Source organism: Centroberyx affinis, unplaced genomic scaffold (assembly GCF_046629955.1).
Source record: "Centroberyx affinis isolate AG114_WGS23_722 - 3 ecotype Tasmania unplaced genomic scaffold, CSIRO-AGI_Caff_v1 ptg000719l_1, whole genome shotgun sequence".
NCBI lineage: Eukaryota > Metazoa > Chordata > Actinopteri > Beryciformes > Berycidae > Centroberyx > Centroberyx affinis.
The window spans coordinates 184,660-205,008 of NW_027279336.1; the positions used below are offsets into that span (position 1 = coordinate 184,660).

Genomic DNA, 20,349 nt, shown 5'->3' on the forward strand with positions numbered 1-20,349 from the left:
TGGGTGTATGCGCGCACACACACACACACACACACACACACACATACACACACAGAATACCCCCCCCTCCACTCCCCGAACAATCTCACTCGACTCGCTCATGCAAAATGCGAGCTGTGCCTCTGATTTTTAGGAGAGCTCTCAGCCCAAAAGGAGGGCTGCTCAGTAACAGCCGACCTTTGACCCCACAGCCGACCCGTCTCTTAACACCTCCGCCGACAGCCGCACACCTTCTGATCACCTTTTATCTGCTGCGCCGCGGCCATGGCACTCTCCCAATTACTTCCGCTAATGGAGCAGCCTCTCCTGCAACCCCCGGCCTTCCGAAGAAAAGCCAGATGGAAAAAGCTGGGTTGTAAAAACTCAAAATAGTCTAAATAGCACTTGTTACATTGTAACTCTTGTATGACAAAAGCGGGGGAAAAAAATGGAAATATTCAAACAAATCGGTAACCCGGTGTACCTCGAGCAACAGTGGCTTTACTTGTGCAAAGCCACAGTCTAATTCCCAGAACTGAACCCGTTCCATTAGATTCGGAGATGACACAAACAGTCCACAAAGGAGGTTGGACCTCTTGCTTGAGGCAGAGGAGAATGTGGTATTGAACACTGTTTTTTTCAAAGACTTACTTTATTTGATAGTTCACAGCTGAAAGAGAGAGGAAAGATGGGGATGACGTGCATTTCCTACGCAGGATTCGATCCCATGACTCAGGTGCAATACATAGTGTGATTACCAAGTTTTAATACTTTGCTGACTTTACTTTCAGTTGACATTCATTATATTCAACTGAGAGCATTACTGTTTTGAAATGATTTTGAACTTACACCTGTATTCCTGTAGACGTCCATTTTTAGTTTCAGTGTTGCCTGAAGGTTTACCTTTTAAAGCTAACAAAAATCTTAAAGGTCCCACGTGGAAAACAGGATTCCCCTTGCCTCTTTGATTATAAAGGAGTTGGATGGTCTATCTAAACATGGTGAAAGTATCAAAACGCACGGTCGCCAACTAAACGAGTCGTTTGGACTTCCGTAACTTTGTGGCATCACAAAGGTTCGCTCATTATCATTTTTGTAAGAAAAAATAGACTAACAAAGTGTTTTTTTCAAAGCGGTTGAGCGGTTGTCATCGTATTTTACCAGAGAGTTTTCCCTACCTGTCGCTGCCTGTTTTGCACGTTTCACTCTCGAAACGGTTAGCCAATCAGAACAGAGGGGTCGTTAATATTAATGAGCCTTAAAGACACAGCAACAGAAACAGCATGTTCTTGGTAAGGCTCAGAGAGATGCTGGAAAATGAACGTGTAAAAATGGATTGAGTGTTTTTGGTACATGACACCACACACACAGCTTTTAATGGACCTCAAGACATGAAATAAAACACTGGAAAATGTAGAATATGGGACCTTTAAATATATGAAGTTCATATTATATATCTATGCAAGTAGTAGCAAACTGATGGAAGTTACAGAAAGATAGTTACAATTCCCATATTGTGGACTGAGCCATGCAGCCCACTAATGGGGGTGGACTGTTTGCTTGAGGCAGAGACAGGAAAACTTTCTGAAATTCCTATAACTCTCACTGAATATAATTTTTTTAATATTTTGACTTGACTTTCAACTGATATTCATCATGTTGAACTGAGAATGTTACTATTTTGACTTGATTCTGAATGTTTCACTTGTATTGCTGGTAAACATTGCAGTAAAATACTGTAGAGGTCCATTTTTTAGTTGTTTTTTAGTGTTATTTGAAAGTTGTTAAAAAGCCTGCTTTTCATTTACAAGTGGGGATGGAGCGTACACCCAAACTCAGTTTGCCCACTTTTTTTAGGCTGACATGAATCTTTAATATATAAATTCATAATATACATCAAAGTGAGTAGCATCCAACTGACGATTACAGGAAGATATGGTCTTTTAACTAGAAAAAATATTGAAAAATATTGAAAAATGTATTGGCCTTTATTTATATTGGATGTTCTTTGGCCTTATCATGATCACCAACTGGAGTTCAAAGTTTATTTTCCACTACATGACTGTGTACAAGTGTCTACCCATCTTCATTTAAATCATTTAAAAAAACACAAGGCATTTTTGTAGAGCTTCAACCAAACCCCCACGGATCATAAAATCTCCAATGATTACACAAAGCAGTTGATTTGTGATGGCATTTTTACCATGTATATGTAATTTACAATGTTTGCACCTTCCGCTGTGACCGCTTTATAACTTCCAGTCAGGGGTGAGTGATGAGACTCCTCATCGTCACCGTGGCTTGACCCTGGCCATGATAGCAGCGCTCAAACCAATAGGAAAAAAGGCAACACACGCATCATCAGTGTTCCTTGCAGAGCCAGCTGTGCAGGAGACTGAGCAAGTAAAGCTGCAATTAGCAACCAGTTAAACAGCAATGGCAAGACCTCTACATCCAGCAGAGACAGGCTGCCTCGTAGTCAACATCCCAGATTTGAACCCCTAGACTCCCTGTGGAGGCAGGATCTCTACATGTGGGTGGGAAACATAACTGCTCTCATACACTCATACTCCAGCTTTGATTTTCATGTTTTTTTACATGATTACATGGTCTCCTCTCATGTTGTTTTACAGCATTACATGGTCTAAACTTCAAAGTGCATGGTGGTCACGCTAAAAAAACTCTCTCTACAGCTGCAACCATACTGTATACTGGCCATGCTACCATATAATTGAATGTAAATGAATGAATACATACTGTGTTTCACCCCCAAATCAGGTACCTGTCATTCGAAAAACATAACAGACTTTAACAAACTTATTTCTGACATGAAAGTAAAAAAAACATTTAGGTTCTGAGTGATTTTAAGACCTTTGTCAAGCAAATAAATGCTGGCACTATTGGAGATGGAATCACCTGTATTTTGCACTGTTGAATGATGAAGTCTAAGTAATGATTTTTTCTAAAAATTGATATATAAGATGTTAAACCTTTCAAAAGAGCGGTATGAGTAGTGTATTCATTCATTGACATTGTATGTGGGGTCCATGGCATACAGAATGGTTGAAGCAGAAGATGCATTGTGAGCCTCCAGTAGGATGTATATCAAAATATACATTTAAAAAAGCTGATTTTTCATGAGGATAACAAGAGCTTAAAAGTTAAACAAGTTGGTTTGTGACTAAGATGTTGCCAGTTCAAAACCCCATCTTGAGGCGTCCTGGTGGCTCATGTACCCGTGATGTCCTGGAATCAAATCTGGCCCAGGACCCTTGTTGCATGTCTTCTCTCTCTCTCTCTCTCTCTCTCCCATATCTTTCCTGTCTCTCTTCACTGTGACTATCCAACAAAGCAACAATCTAAAAAAAACATCCCAGCTAGGAAAATCTGCTCAGGAAAAACGATTAAGGCTCTCCCCTCCCTCAACAACTACTTTCTAAGACTCCTTGAATCCTATTTGCTCCAGCGGAGCTGCTCAGCGGTTCATATGGTTATGCAATATGGCTTTGTGAGTTATCTGCTGCAGCCATAAAACCCTGCGCTTCGACGGGTGGTTAAACCAACAGGATATCCTGCTGAGGAGAGTGGCAGGGATAACAGCTGCTGTTGATTTCTCTGGGTTCGGTCGATCATGTCTGATGGCACCGAAGCCTTCAGAGGACTGTCACAGAGTGGAGCGAGGGCCATTATAGATTCTCTCCACCACTCAAATCTGATACAAGAAAAGGCTGAGACCGCCAGACCAGTGCTGAGAGCTGCTGCACTGACAGACCATGGCCAGACAAAAGTGAATCTATCTGCTCCTCTCTCCACAGGATGTCTTTGACATCTCCAGCCAGCTGTGCTGCAGGGGGGGTGGGGGGTACGGAGGGGGGGGGGGTCCAAGTCGAAGTCGAAAGCGCCGCGCCGGATGACTTTTCCATCATGTTTATCGACCGAGAGAAGTCCTCTAATTGAAAAGAGCCGGGATGGAGACTTTCGCCTTGACTCCCTCTCCATGAATAACTCATCAATGGCTTTATGCATAACTAATCAATGAGTCCGAGTCAAAGATCAGACACGCGGCCCCCCGGCAGGACCGCGTGTCGGGAGGAAAACACTCCAGACTCGCCTCATTAAAGTCGGCGTTGTAAATATCACCTTGCCATCTGTCCACGCTGCAGGCAACAACATTTATCTGCATTTACTGGCGTCTCTCAAGGCAGAGCAAACACACTCCGGGTTGCACGCCGTCTTTCCCCACACACATCTGACATCAGGGGGGAAATCCCAAATCAAACCCCATATGGAATTCAGAGAAAGTCTTCTTCGGGACTTCTATGAGATGGATGGGAACAGAGCTTGGAATGACCTATGGGTAAACACTACAGCATTACATCATTAGTATATAAGAGAGAGATGTTTCTCCTTGCATGGAGTTAGCATGGACAAAGGTCAAGCCTAATGTTTGGAGAAGCGGGCCTATCCTTGGGAACAAATGACTGCTTCTCTCTCCTCCCTCTGCAGCTGCCATCACGCCACTTCGCTTCTCACCCAGTTATTACAGTGGAGCTGCTCTGTGACACAAGGCTGTGGTCAGACAGGATAGTCCCCTCCTGTGAATGTGCGTAATCGTAATGGCTCTGCAGCGGGGCGGTGCTATCAAAAAATACACAAGAGCATGTGTGTTCCATAAAACCCCTCCCTGAATAAATATAGTAAAATAAAATAATGAAATAAAACCCGTGGGGATGAATGAGATGCTGGACGGGGTCAGAGCAGTCGGATATGGATTTGCTGCAGACTGATAACTAATGCAGCAGAGATTAGGCCCTGGTGAGCAATATAGTCTGATTTTGGATGGTGGCCACAGGAGGCTTAAACCAGAGGAGGAGCCATTGCCATTATCAAATTGCTGCTGTCACATGAGACCCTTGTAATTCCTGTAAGGTGTTTTTTTTTAACATAGTTCTTATGAGTGGGTGATTCAGATTACATGACCTTAGAGCACATGGGCAAAAGTCCATGCGAAAACTCTGGATATAATTTCAAAATAGTTTTCTTTTTTTTTTTTTTTGGAGATGCAAAGCTTTTGGCAGATAGCAGCAAAATGCAAGAGCTACAAATAGCAACAGAGTAGAAAGAGGAAGAGTTTGATTGTGGCCAACAGTGGCTTATTAATGCATGCCTAAAGGGTGCAGGATCTGCCTGCAACAGCCAGGGACTTCACACTCCCATTCCACTAGCTGACTCCCACAGCTACTCTTTCTGAGATCCACATATAGAACACAAAAAAAGAAAATCACAAGTAACATATTATTAGCCTCATTCAGGTTAGAAAGTTGGTATTGGTAAAATTACCACTCTGGTACATATAGCAATAGGTAAAATTAGTATATTGTTAAACAGAAGATAAGATTAATCTGTGTTTTATACAGTTAATATGAAGGAAATAAAAATCTAAATTGAGAATGACAGAGACACACATTGAAAAACGTGCTGAAATGCGCATGAGATGCAATTTTTGCTGGCAGAAAAAAAAAATCTTTATTTTTCTTCTGTGTAACCTCAAATAAATATACTTTACATATTCAACATTCCATATTCAATACATAGACACAGCTGAAGAAAGATGCGGTGACAGCCAAGAACTTGAACACTTCTCATTGAATAACCCAACTGCACCTGTGTGTGTGTGTGTGTGTGTGTGCCCGAGCCTTTACACGACCTCTGCCACATAGCTGATGAATGAGCTTGATGATGTTGTCACTGCACTGCAGGAGAGCGTTTACAGGGCTGTTATTTGACTCAATGAAAGAGAACAGACACCTGCAAACTGCGATGATGCATCATTATTGGTTTATTTATTTGACCTCACCATCACCTGAGGTATTCTAGTGAATACCAATGACGACTTAACCGTTGCTGACTAAACCAATAAGGAGGCAACAATCCAGTATGCAGGAATCTATTTTCTATTTCATTGTCTCTTTTTTGTATTAAACAGTTCAGAATTCTGGATGTGCATAAACCACGTTCCTGCTGCTATAACACTGATCTAGATTTGAGAAGTCCATATCTGAGCCAATAACATCTGCCTCAATAACAGTGCCGTGGAGCTACAGTGCCACCTTGTGGTCACTCTTGATAATTAGTCATTACAAGCAGACAAAGTCGCCCCGGCTTGCTCAATCTGTGTGGGAGTGTGGTCTGTACGGGACCCAGTGACAGATCCACAAACATGTTGTGGCCATATGGCAAATAATAAGAGGCTTTCTATACAGAAGGAAGGGCAGAAAGTGTGTTAAAACAGCCCCGATCTCACAGACTGTTGCTTGATAGGATTCGGAAAATGTAGCCTTAGTTTCCATAGAGACAGACCAAAGTGGCACAGAAAGCCAATACGTGTTGCAGCAATGACCGCCCCTGGCCATTTAAGTTGGTTGATGCATGGAGCATCATGTGAAAGGTTTATCATGAAAACATTCAAAGTAAAACAAAGGGGATTCACCAGTAATGGTAATGGCACAATAACGTTTACACTATATACAAACTCATTTGTGGAAAAAACTGCTCAGACACAAGTGCAGAGCCACTCGACTGTGTTAGAAAGCAGCATTAAATGCACTGATGACCGACACATTTGACAACCCCCCACCGCAATCCCAAGTCTTGGCCTTATTGTCACAACATTAAAACACACATTTTGCTTTCACAATCACAGACATGCATACAGCTAGACACCTATGATACAGCTTCTCACAGCTGAGAAGATTGACAGTGCAAATACAACAGTAACAATTCTTTTTGTGGTGAGAAATTGATATGATATGGCAAATGATAACATTATAGAGTAACATTCTTTATTGTTGCCCCTAGCTTAGGCATACATACTAAAATGAACATTAAAACTCAGTGTTCCAGGTCATAAAAGCCGTGGTTCCTATTTCCTCTCAACACTTGAATGTTTGCTTTTTCATCTGCTTATATCTTGACGCAATAACTGACAGTTCTGAACAATAACTGGATATTGGCTGCGTTGCTATTGGACCTTCAAGGCCCCATTTGGAGGTGCTCAAGCTTGCACTGTGATAAGTCGTCTACCTAACACTGACACAATCCTGCCATAATGTACATACAGTACAAGCACTGAAAAGAGATGATGAACATTAGATTTGTATGAACTGATCACAAAACCGTATTGAAATAACAAGTGTAACTGAGGTGTTGGGCAATGGCAGCAATGCTTCACATGTGACTTTTTCCTTCTCTTCCTCTCCACGTCTTAATACTACTCATATGCACTTTGTGACTTCACTGCGTCCACACCAGTGTTGAGCTAGTTACTCAAAAAAGTAATATATTACCCTTTATTCATACATTTAATTTAGTGCTACGTAATATGATCTTACATTGTACTCCCTGGGAACAATAATTCATTACAGTACTTGTTACATTATTGCAGTTTTCTGTTACGCCCTCACAATTGGCGACTGCATCCTCTCTTCCCTTAAAAAAACCCCCCAAAACAATCAGGATAAGTCAGTGGTCTTGCCTGTGAGCTTCTGTGTGAATCATCACGGTGACCAAACAGTGTTGACATCCAATGTTCTTGCCATCCGTTTGCTCAATAAAATCAAAGTACTGAGAATACATCCACCTGGAGAAAGTAAATTTTACTGCCATTTTTCATCTGAGCTAGTTCAGCGTGAGACAACGACTAAGAGATGGAGGGGAAATATAGTTTTTGAATGATTCAACTTCAATGTACTAAAATCACATTGAAAAGACAAATGTAACTGAGGCCTTTGCTGTTCGACCATCTGGGACAAACACAAGACGCCTTAAGCACAGAGGAAGACCAAAACCTCTAAAGCGATAACAAGCAAAATTTAATAAAGAGTTTGTGTGAGTGGATGTGCTTGTGGTGTACACCCATGTCCACACAACATGTTGGATCAGTTCAGTCTTCATGAGTGGCTAAATTACAGGCATGATCCTTGATTTGGGAACGCAGCAGCCAAACTCAAAGGATTACAGTGTTCTGAGATGAAAGCAATGACACAGAGGAGTCGGACATGAAGCACTGACTCCTCCCCTCTGGTCCTGGGTCATGTGTGTGTGTGTGTGTGTGAGTGGAGGAGGGAGGGTGTATGTAATCATACAGTGGGGTAACTGCAGTACTTTGAATCCCTGGACGGGGAAAGTGAGTGAGAAACGTTTTCTCCAAGTACCGTCACGGTGCCCTTGAGCAAGGCACTGAACTGTCAACTGGTCAGTGGCCAACAGGAGGAGAGTGCAGATGTACTGGGCAGCTCTCGGGTTGTGAATGTGTGTGACTGTATAAATGCATAATGTATGGCCGGCTGTGGGTTTGTCCAAGGGCACTGCTGACATGTTGGAGGAGCCTCCGCTTCAAACGCAGAGGAAGAAGGGCGAGCTGGAAGTTACCGTGGAGGTCCGGGAGGAGGAATGGCTTCCCGGTGGCCGTTTAGTCCAGGGGGACCTCCGACAAGCTGGGCACCATGGAGGCCGTGGCCTGCTTGGACTCCCTCATCTTGTCCAGGCCAAAGAGCAGGTCCAGCTGGGTGACCGGCCGCAAGCGCTCCTCATCCATGGGCCTGGAGGAGGTGGGGGCATTTTTGGTATATTGTCAAATTGTTTATATTCTCAGATTTATGTCTTTGTCTCTGTAAGTTCTACTGGTGTTATTTTACACACGGTGCTGTAAGTCATATTCTTTCATATTTCATATATACAGTTTCGACACACCCATTTTGATCTAAAGGCTTATGCTTAAATGCTTGAAGTTTGTTCCTTAGACAAATATAAATAGTGAAGTTGATTCTATGTATGAATTTCTTACCAAAGCCTTTGCCTTTCCATCAAGGCAAAGGGCGGCTACTTTAAAGAATCTAAAATATAAGACAGTTTTGACACTTTTTTGGTCTTTGCATAATTCCATTTGTGTTGTTTCACAGTTTTGATGTCTTTAGTACTATTTTAAAATGTGGAAAATAGTAAAAATAAAGAAAAATCTGGTGGGTATATATGTCATATTTCATAATTTCTTCATATTTTCATGTTGCATGGTACTGCCAGTACTGAGGGCTTAGTAATGATTTTAGTGCTCAGCGCTGAACACTAGGAGGTAAAAATATTTCTTCTTTTAGCAGGAGTGCTGTGCTTCAAAAGGGGTTTCAGCAGTCGCTTAGCAACAGCAGAAGCCATGACCGGCACTTCCTATATGCAACTGTTTTAGGGTTAGACTGAGGTTGGCCTTTTATACAATATAAAATGTAGATTTTGTCAGTGTCGTCCACCACTAATATGATGGATATGATGTTTGTTTGATTACATATTTATTGTATAATTAATGAATACTACATTGGTTGTCTCTTAACCCAATTCTAATGAGGGATTTTGATCAGACTTCACACAAATATGCATGAATATGACTTATTATAATTATCAGGGTTTCAGTGGGGAGTTTTAGTTTCAGAAGCTTTACTGCCTTACCAAAAATACTTAATAATTCATTGCTTCCAATTTTCTGCAATGTTCTGGCATGAAAATGGTCAAAAGATATTGAGTATGGGCACAAATATCAATCCAAAAATATCAATAATGGCCTTCAAAAACTCATATTGGTCCAACCTTAATCCGTTTAGTACTAGCAGCTACAAAAATAGGGGCCCAGTGGACACAGGGGATATATGATATTGTGTGTGTGTTTCAGTATGAATCGTACTTTTCCTCCTCCTGGCTGTCCTGCAGCTGCTGGGCGATCTGCCTCATCTGCTCCTTGCGGACGTAGTCCCGCACTCGGTACATGGCGGCATCGCGGCAAAGCTCCCGGAGGTCACTGCCAGAGTAGCCGTCCGTCTTCTCCGCAATCTCCTTCAGATTAATGGCGTTGCTCAGCTGAGCGTGGGAGAGAGGAGGATGGAAACATGAGCCGATTATGTATAGAATGGATTTGTTCAGTCAGTGTCAGTAGTCTTCCGTTTGTTTGGCTGTCAACAGACTTGAGTTTACCATTTAAAGTGATATTTGGGACATTTTGAATTTAATTTTGAATTTCTACATTTGTCCTTCAGCAAGCTGGTGAACAGCTGAAGAATGAGGAAAGCCATCAATGCCTATTCAAGTGCTAATATGAAAACCTTTTCCCCACATTATGACAAGCACCTGCTGAATAATAGACTAAAATTAAATAGACTGACTTGAAAATGTGAACACTGGGTATCATGACGACAGCAAGCAGGGCCTCATGTGTGGGATGCACACTCACTGCTGTATACAACTGTTCATGGGTGACCGAATTTCATTTGATACAGATGACAAAAACATTTTGGGCCCCTGAGAATTGCAGCAGGAGACATTCAAGAAAACAATTATTTCCATTGTGGTCCGCGATGAAAAGAGAAAACATGTCTTACATTTTCTCCTGCCAAGATCAGCTTCAGGATCTCCTGTCTCTGTCTTGTGTTCTGCAAAGACAGGTAACAGGCAGTTATATGGAAAATGGAGTATAAAAATGTCATATCAAATTTAGGGATGCACCGATCAATCAGCCACCAATCATCAGCTGCTAGACATTCTGACAGGTGTTCAGAGATCATCTGAGCACTGTTTCAACTGCCCCATCACATTATGGGTCTACCATAGTTATTTGACAGTGAATGAATACAGTTACTGCCATCTGACAGTATTTGAACAGGGTATTTTATTGCTTATTAGAGAATGGTGCCCTTTTTCATTTCAGAATTGCCGGGAGCATGGAGTGAAATGAAATGACCAAGTCTCTCTGTGCGAGACTTGGTCATTTCATTTCACTTTCTGTACAGAGTGTTTTGGGGGTGTTTGATAATTGTATTCATTCCCTGTTAATAAACTGTTAATAAAAATTCACAGCTTACATACATTAATTTCTGGCATTGAGTTATTAATTTACTAAACAGTTTAGTGCATTGGATAGACAGCATAGCCAATGCTGGCTCAATGAAAACCTTTTCAAGTAGCAACTATGTTTGGGTAAAAACTATCATTTATTTCCCTGTGGTTTGGCCAGCAATGTCATGAAGCCAAAAGAACAATCTGTTAAACAGTACTATATTGAAATTCTACTGTTTATACTGGCTGTGCACTTTTACATGATGTACGGTGGAAGCAGAAAGCATTTCAATCATCGATCGCAGATCAGCCGATCACAGTTTCAAATTTGATTTCATTTTGAATAGGGGTGCACCCCTCATGAAATGATTTGAAACAAGGTGACAGTAAACATGTCATACATACCCAAGGGGAACCCTGAAATGAGGTGATGCTTCTGGTGTATGTGTATGTTATGTGTGCACATGCATGACAGATATGCATCTAAACTGTTTCTGCTGGTGTATGTGTGCACGTCTTACTGGCAGGCCGACGTGAAATGTGGTGGGCATCCTGCGCAGAATGGCTGGGTCCAAATCCTGGGGCCGGTTTGTAGCTCCCATCACCATCACCTACCGTGATAACAACCACAACAACGTGGATACACTGCACTGATACAACAACCTGTGTAGCTCAGGCGTAACTGACTTCTTCAGGCGAGTTAAACATACACAGTATCAGGAAAGGTCTGTGTGGGATGATGAACTCGTGTTATGTTACCTGGCTGGAGGTGGAAGTTTCTAGGCCGTCCCATAGGCTCATGAACTGGGCCTTCATCATGGCTGTGGCCTCGTGGTCCAGGCTGGAGCGGTTCCTCAGGAATGAATCTAACACATGGAGAGAGAGGCAAGTCAAACAGTCGAAAGAGACACAAGGAGAAAAGACAAAGAAGATGACATGTATGCAAGGCTCACCTGCACACACAAGCCAAAATCATTAAGCTGAAATCATTTTGGGTTGTTAACCATATGGGGTTGAAATGGGGGTACACCAATGTATTGGTTTTCTTAAATAGCATATCATCCTGGCATATGATGGAGGTGAGGATATGATTTTACTCAATACCTTCAAGGGTGTCAGTCTGTAAAACCTGCAATGAAACCTGCCTCACTCTGCCTTAAGGATCTGCTAACCCACCTACAAGAATTTCATTAGTATGGATTTCAATTGAGTTTTAGTGTCCCATGATGATCTAAATGCTGTTTAAGAGGTTTTCCCACCCTGGCAAGACTAAACTTTGAGGGAAGACACGGAATCCTTTTAATATTTCTGGCATGAAAATGGTCAAAACATAGCAGCTTCAATCTCAAAATATCTATATCCGCCTGTATCGACCCTAGCTTGAAAGCAGTAACAGACTCACATTAACAACCTAAACGCTCTTGACAGGCTTCTTGTTAGATACACTCACCGATCTCATCGATGAAGATGATACAGGGCTGGATTTTGACAGCCAATGAGAAAACGGCGGCGGTCAGCTTCTGTGATTCGCCGTACCACTTGTCTGTCAGCGTGGAGGCCTGCAGGTTGATGAACTGGCAGCCCGAGGCTTTGGCTGTTGCCTTGGCGATCAAAGTCTTACCACAACCAGGAGGACCAAACAATAAAACACCTGGGAAGACAGAATATGACAGATATTACAGTCTTTGTGGCTTTTCTTCATTTCTTTAGTTTTGGTATAGAAAAAAAAAACATACCATGGGTTGATATTATATAAAACTGACTTTATTGTATATGAATGTGGTATGCGTGTATGTACACATATGACCTAGCTAACCCAATCTGTGGGTGTGAGTCTGAGTCACACTTTTCAAAAAGTTATATAGTGTAAGACCAGGGGATAAAAGCTTAAAGGCCAGGGCTGAGAGTGGATTCCCAAGGCAGCTAATTTTGGAGGTTGACTCATTCTGAACCACTGTAGAGCGCTCTGTGCCAAACAGTGAAAAAGTTCTATGAAAAGTGAAGAACTCCTTTAAGTGATTCTCTGCTGTCTTGCAGCCAAGTGTATAAATCTTGTCAGATGCCTGGTTTTTTGGCACACAGTCCTAGATGGAACCACAATGCATCGGATGGCTTTACAACAATAATGAGGAAGAAAGTGGCTAACACACGAGCCAAGAAGGCTCATGACAAGTTCTGGTATAATTTATCAAAGCCAACAATCTTAAAAGAACTGAGTTCCACCTTTTTTGCTCTAGTTTTTGATACACTTCACTTAAATTGTTGGTATTTGTGACATATTTTCAATGAATGCCAGACATGTATACGGTATGTATCTACTCCATTCACACATCAGTGAAATCTGCTATGTTGAGTTTATCTTGTATTGTTCCCTAATGTTAGCTACTACCTTAAAATAAGTGCGTATATAGATTTGACCATTATGACTGTATGAAGATGACATGCTGTGGTACCTTTAGGAGGCTGAAAGAGTTTGGATCCGGCCAAAAGGTGTCTCTTCTGGAAGGGCAGGATGACTGTGTCTTGCAGCTCATAGATGACCTCATCCAGACCTGCTATATCTCTCCAGGACACCTGCAGGAAGGAAGTGTCCTGTTAAACACTTAAGGTTGAAGTTCCAACCAAGTATGGGAAGGTGCCTTTAGACTAAAAGTGAAAAATTATCATACCACCTTTTTGATACATTTTATGTCATGGACTCTGATTTCAACAGTTACCTTCATAGCTCGTGGATCAACAAGGTGAGATGCAATGTTCATCTCATACTCTGTGAGTTTGACCCCCTCAACGCCAATCCTCTTCATTAGCTGTTCGGCCTGGGGAGATCACACACACACACACACACACACTTACTTCAGCTGAAGACAAACCCAAAGTCTAACTAACCCTACTGTGAAAGCAAAAATCTGCTATAATCATTCCATTTATGTCATACTAACTGCAGAGAACCTACAGCTTATGTAACTACTAAGAATACTACTATGATTCATATTATTGATGCCATACCAGACATATGATAAAACCCTGTATACCTTTTTCTTGGCTTGGTTTTTCTGCTTGTAGGTAGGATCCATCGCTTCCACAACCCATTTGATGCTGTAGTAGGTGGCTGCACCAAAGATGGTCAACCTCACCAGCATGCCCACCACTTCATTCCTGGACAATGGGCGCATCAGGGCCTCTCGGGGAATGTCTTTCAGCAGCATCTTGGCTTAGCTGGCTGGTGTCAGTCCATTGGCTGGATAAAGAGGTAGAGTAGAGGGATGAGAGAGACCGAAGTAACGCTAGCTGGCAAGGAGCAGAGCAGAGTTGGCCATTAAGTTGGCTATACTGGCTGCGACAAACGGCACGCCGAACTCCTTTTAAAAAATGTGAATTGTTTATTGGCGAAGGTATATATCTGGTAGAACATGACTTAACACGTTTAGTGATTTGGTAGGATCCAGTCTTCAATTCGGCATACATCCAACACACCAAACAGTGCGTATTTAAATGAAATTTCACCTAGAATTCACCACTTAGAATTGGTTCGCCTGTTACTCCCACAATCTCCTTTCACCAAAATACACCGTGGAGGGCGGTAGACAGTGCTAGCAAACCGTGTGAACCAGTTCTAAAAGTTGCAGTTTCATTGAAATAAAGTACTGCTTGTTGGATCAGACGAATGCCGAATTGAAGAATGGCTCCAGACGATTAGTAAAAAGTCTAACGTTGTTTATAAGTTATGTACCTTGGAAGATGAGTGAGGCGGAATTTATTTGCCAGCATTTTGGTATAGAGTTAGGCGTGACGTTCTCCCAATACAAGAGAGAACGGCAGCTAACACGCCGGTGGTTGTGCTGGTCATTCAGTTTGCTCATTGTCTGCTTCTGTCTGAGGTAGCAAACGACAAGAAGTTAGCTGGCTAATCAGCTCAACAACGCTAGCGTAAGGATGCTATCTTAGACATTTGACCTGTCGTGACATATGAGGCCAAACCGAAAGCTGACTAGCAGCAACGCTGTAAGCTAGCTAGCATCGCCTTGCAGGACAAAACAGCTCTGACGTAACTGTCAGTTGACCAGTCGTGAAAATGTCCATTTAAAACCAATAGTTAAAACATTCACTACATCTACTCAGTATACTGTCGCGTATTTATGTAATATTACGATTGACTTACTTAAACAGGGATCAACAGCACTTTCACCAAAATTCCATCATGAAAGGTGCGCTCGGCATTGTAACTCGAGTTGAAACAAACACCAAAGTTCCGGGACTGATTTCGTTCCCACCACTCTTTCAGCATGAAACCACTGGATGGCAGAGCTGGCACACGGTTAACCACACAGATCAGCACCACGGACAGCATCTGCATTACTACAGCAAGCACCCAAGATACCACATCACATCTTACAAGGTAAATAAGGTACGTCCAGTAATAATGCGCCTCATGGTGAATAGATTTACCGTTAGATGCATGTGTTATTACAGTAGGGAAGGATGTCTGGTGTTACTTTTTGACAATTAATAGGCATAACATTATCAACACCCTTCTTCACCACGTTTTGTTGAAAAGGTGATGGAGAGATGTGTTTGAAATTACACATCATTTTAAGAGGGTAGAAGATTTAAATTGGTAGGTAGCCTAGCATGAGTCCTACCTGTAGGCCCTAAATTAATTCATATCTATCTATCTATCTATCTATCTATCTATCTATCTATCTATCTATCTATCTATCTAGTAGCTAACTGAGACACCAGGAAGCTGCTTCATTCATATTTTTGATTAAAAAAAAAAATCTAGATATGCATGTATCAAAATATATTGAAAGCTGTTTCAAATGTGTTTTTTTTTTTTTTTTTTTTTTTTAACCCTGTGTCACGGTCTCGTCATCTCGTAATGGCTATCTTGATTGGCTGATCGGACTTTGTGGGATGGGCTTATAGTAAAATTAAATTTTGGCGGCCATCTTGAAAACGGGGCTCAGGATGGTCTTGAGGCTTTGAGTCCTGCTGTAATGTTTTAGACAGAATGTCGTTTGCTTTTGAAGAGACTATAGTCCCTCCTGTACCCGTTTGTTTAGTTTTAGTTCAGAGTAGTGTCCACGTCTATTTCATGGCAATTAAATGAACAGCGGAATGTCCACAAACAACCTCGGCCATCATCCAGGCTTGAGCTGTCCAGTTGAGTCGGGACCACGTGACGCCAGTCTACTGCACTTACCGTTGGAGGTCGGACCAGGACCAGAAGCTAAGGTAGGCCCGTCCCAATACACAGCCTGAGAGCCAAAACGCTACCGATAGTCTATACTCATGTGTCAAAATGTCCTAATCCAACTAGGCTCTGTTTAACCCCAGAGCTACTTTCAGTCATATCCAATAATTGTCCAAATTGGCACCTATCATCCTGTAGACTAGAGAATTAGCCAGTACAGTATCTGTCAGAGCAGACGGTGGATCTGTCGATGAGGCTCTGTGATTGGACACCAAACACCCCAGCATGTCCTGGGGTAGCTAGATGCAAATGTAGTCCACCCTGTTAGATAGCTGGAATCTCCAGCCCTAATCTGTGTTTGATTTTCACTCATTTCCAATGCTGTCTGATAATGGATAATTCAGTCTTCTTAACATCGGCCTGATAGATAAGGCTGTAACAAATGGGTTCTCCAGCAGGCAATTTATCACACATGGGCCAAAGGGATTGTTAATTGTCACAGATTGTGAGCTAAATTTGAAATTGCTGTCACAGCTTTTATTCAGACTCCTATCTGCTTCAGGATTTCAGCACTTAAATGCAGAGTTGCACTGTTATTATTTATATATATTATATTATAATATATTATTATTTTATGGGGGGTGTTATGCCGGCTGATGCATCTTGATACAGTACAATAAGAGAAAGATAAGATATGGTGAAACGTTAATGATCTCCGTGGGGAAATTGGGTTGTGAAGAAGCAAATATGATACAGCTATGAAAAAATAGAATATAAATAAGAACATAGGAAACAAGGGTCATGTAAACACACACAACTGACAATGAGAAGATTTCCTACCAGTCTCCATACTGACACCAGAATTTAATTTGGGCAATATACAGAAATGTATGAATGAAAATATGTTAAGAGGATGTACAAAATAGCAGCAGTAGAAGAAAATAAATTGTGCAGATTGAAATATACATGTGGTTATTGTGTCTCTTTGAAATTATATTGTTTTAAAGCATGTCCTCTTCATTAGATAGTTAGTATACACTGTAAAGTGATGGGAGGAAGAGAGGAGGGATGACATGCGACAAAGGCCAGAAACCCATCCACGATGTTGTAAAAACACACCTTTACCCACTGAGCCACAAGGAAAACAAATATTGTTATGCTCAGTTTAATATACTAACCATTGTTGCATGTGCAGGGACATGAGTGCCATTGCCCTTTGGACCAAGCAGCGTTCCCATCCCTGCTTAATGTAGGAGATGCTATATTTAGGGTGTTTTTTTGCCCTGGAGCAGCTATAAGTAGTGAGAATGCAGTGAACTTTCAGATGATAACCAATGGGGTTGGCAATAACATCTTTTATTTTTTAACCTTTATTCATCCAGTGAAAGGTGACAGTGCCTAAACCAATCGCATTATTTCCCGTTTTGGAAGTCTGATGAACATCCAATATGCATGTAGGCAATTTGGAAAGACAGTTAGACCCTGTTAACCTGCCTTTTCTCATCAGAAAATGTATATTATTTCTGTATTGATCAGCAATGTCACAGATAGATAATTCAAAATGTGAGCTTCTCCCATGGTCCCAATGCTTCCAAGTAAGGTATGAGACGACAAAACAGACGCATGTTATAGTAAGAGATGAAGTTACCCCTCTAACACTAACATGTGCACAATGAATAGACTAACTGTGCGGTCGTTGTCTACTCTGATGATAATTTATTTACTGATTTCACTGGACTTTGTCTGATTCATTATGAAAGTTCTGAAATTGCACACATTTCACATCTATTTTTCAGTTTGTTGTTGTTCTACAGTTTTTATGATGACATTTTGATGAAACTCCTCTCCCAGTGGTAGGCATCCAAACAACGCTTCTGTAGTGATTAAAATTACTGTTGCATGAAAAAGTCTGTCAGCTCCCTTTTATTACAGGTGGTCAATCTATAGTAATGCCTGCTGTTAAACTTCTCTCAGCCGCTAATCTAAGTTTGTTTTTGTTTTTTAACTGCTATTTATCCAGAGAATGTTTTTGCTGAGAAAGTGTATACTTTTTCAGCCTGTCCCTGCTTCACATTCATGCAGTTAGACACATTCACACCTGGGAGATGATCAGTAGGCCTACAGCCACAGTCTTCTATTGCCAGCCACTGAGCAGCTCCACTGGGCCAGTTGGGGATTCTGGCTTGTATTCCCCATCTCAGTGGCCCAAAGTAGAGTCCCAAATTCAAATTCCTGATCGCAGGATGTGGTGAATATATCATGTGCCAGTTGGTTGGAAAGTGTTTTCTGTGTAGAGTGAAAACTGTACTGCAACAAGCAAAAATTAAGAAAATATGAATAACTTAAAAAAAAAAAAAAAAGTTCACATTTGTGGATGGCTAACATCAAAATAAGCCACAGTGCAAGGAGTGCAGCTCCATAACTTTAAAGCTTTTAATTGTTTGTGATTTTATGAATACACCAGTTCCTCTTGATTTCATGTTTTATTTCTGCGAGACTCACAGCTCTTGCATCATCCTGAATGCAGCACCTGCAGCAGAAGTAAACAACACTCGGAATACTGTATGCCATCCTTCAGGACCTCAACTGAAATGGAGCTCTCATTGTAACACTTCACCCCCCAGTCCACACTCTGGCCCAGTTTACCACACTTCTCCTGGAGGATAATTATCTGGATTTTGAACAATGTGCTAGAAAAAAGGGGATTGTCTGTGCTTTTCTTTTTTCTTTTTTTGCTGTGCACAAGTGTTGAGAAGAAAGCTCCAAAGCCTTTCGCTCCTTTGTAGGCCAATTAGTTGTCCAATTTGGATGCAAAATTCCATCCTGCACAGTTCCAGCTTCAAGCATCCAACAAAGTTAAGTCCACCCTTGTTGTGGAAAATGGCACACAGACTGCTATTGCAGACACCTTTGGCCATGAAAATGCTTCATAAAAAGCTTTAATCCCCCTGTACTGCAGCAGCGAGTCCCTGGAGATAGCAGGCTGACAGGGCCATTTTGATGGGTCTGGGCATGAAAGCGCAGGCTTGTGTATCTGCAAAGTGCAGCCGGGGCTCCGCATTCCCACAACACCTAGCACCTCACCCAAACAGCCACTCTCAAGCGGGTGGAGCAAAAAAACACATTCAGCTCTCATGACTGTCAACCTCCATCATGCCGTGGCTGAAATAAAACTCTCAGCTCTGCTACTCCGCTTTGAGCTTTCACATGCCAAATCCTTTCTCTTTTGAGAAAACAGGGTGGCAACGGATTGTTTTGGAGCAAAAGATACAAATCCCTGTCAATGAGTAATGCTTGTGCTATTTTGGCTTTTTCTTATTGTGCTGCCTCTGAGCCAGGTTAGAATACGGCAAGTTTTTTTCATGCGAGAGACTGCAGGAAAGTGGTTCTATCTATAAACGGCTTTATAACTGTGCCAGTTAAACTGTTCAACACTTGAGTGCATGTTGGTCACATACAGCAGTTAATTACCCTTTCAATCTCCCAGGAAGAGATATTACCCCTAGCAAGCTGAGGAATCATTTGAGAGTGGATTATTTATTTGCTTGTTACCCAGAGGAACCAAAAAGATTTATTTGTGAAAACACTGGCAAAACCAAGCGCTGGAACTGGACTGCTAGCCCCCTTGAGTTCACATAAAGGATTTGACTGGAAGTATCTTATAAAACAAGCTGTGTGTGCATGTATAATGGTTACCTGCATGATGAGTTTGTTCTGTACTCCATTCTGCACTGGATCAGATTCTTCAGTCATATGCATAAAGAAACAGTAACAGTAGACATAAAAATCACAATGTACTCCATTCAATCATTGCATTTCTTCTCTTTATCAGTGGCATGCCTCTCCGGGTCCTGGCTGTGCTTTTTGGCACCGTTCAACTGCTTGACTGTTCATGGACGTAATATATAAATGATTTATGTCCATTATATGACAAAAAAAAAGCCTATCACTCTCATCTGGCATAGGGAGATGAAAAGAAAGAGGGATGAGCCGACAAGAGATGCATGAAAGAGGCGATGTCTGGGCGAGACACGATAGTGCTCAACAAAGGGATTTCACATGGTGCTGAGGCTTCCTCAGGCAACCTGCGCTCTTTGTTCATTCTGCCAAGGTAACTCAGGCAGGCAGACGACCCACCGACATCACCAGGGAAAGAAGATTACAACTGTAGTTTTAGACTGACAGTTCCCCCCCCCCCCCCCCCCCCCCCCCGGCTCCCCTTCACTCGTCGCCATGGTTACCGAGACCCTGACAACATCAGAAACAACCGGTTAAAACAAAGAGTGATCATTGGGTTTCTC

General features: G+C 41.8%; 1 protein-coding gene across 1 annotated transcript; it reads right to left on the reverse strand.

Moving 5' to 3' along the window:
- Window positions 1–5,493: 5,493 nt before the first annotated feature.
- atad1a (ATPase family AAA domain containing 1a) lies at window positions 5,494–15,063 on the reverse strand. The gene is made up of 10 exons (XM_071519661.1): window positions 15,014–15,063; window positions 13,887–14,092; window positions 13,572–13,670; window positions 13,308–13,428; window positions 12,305–12,505; window positions 11,614–11,720; window positions 11,376–11,465; window positions 10,401–10,451; window positions 9,710–9,882; window positions 5,494–8,579 (listed from the first exon to the last, which is right to left on the reverse strand). Exons 2-10 carry the CDS (start codon window positions 14,058–14,060, stop codon window positions 8,450–8,452), a joined length of 1,146 nt encoding a protein of 381 aa, XP_071375762.1. The 5' UTR covers window positions 14,061–14,092; window positions 15,014–15,063; the 3' UTR covers window positions 5,494–8,449.
- Between the last annotated feature and the right edge of the window lie 5,286 nt (window positions 15,064–20,349).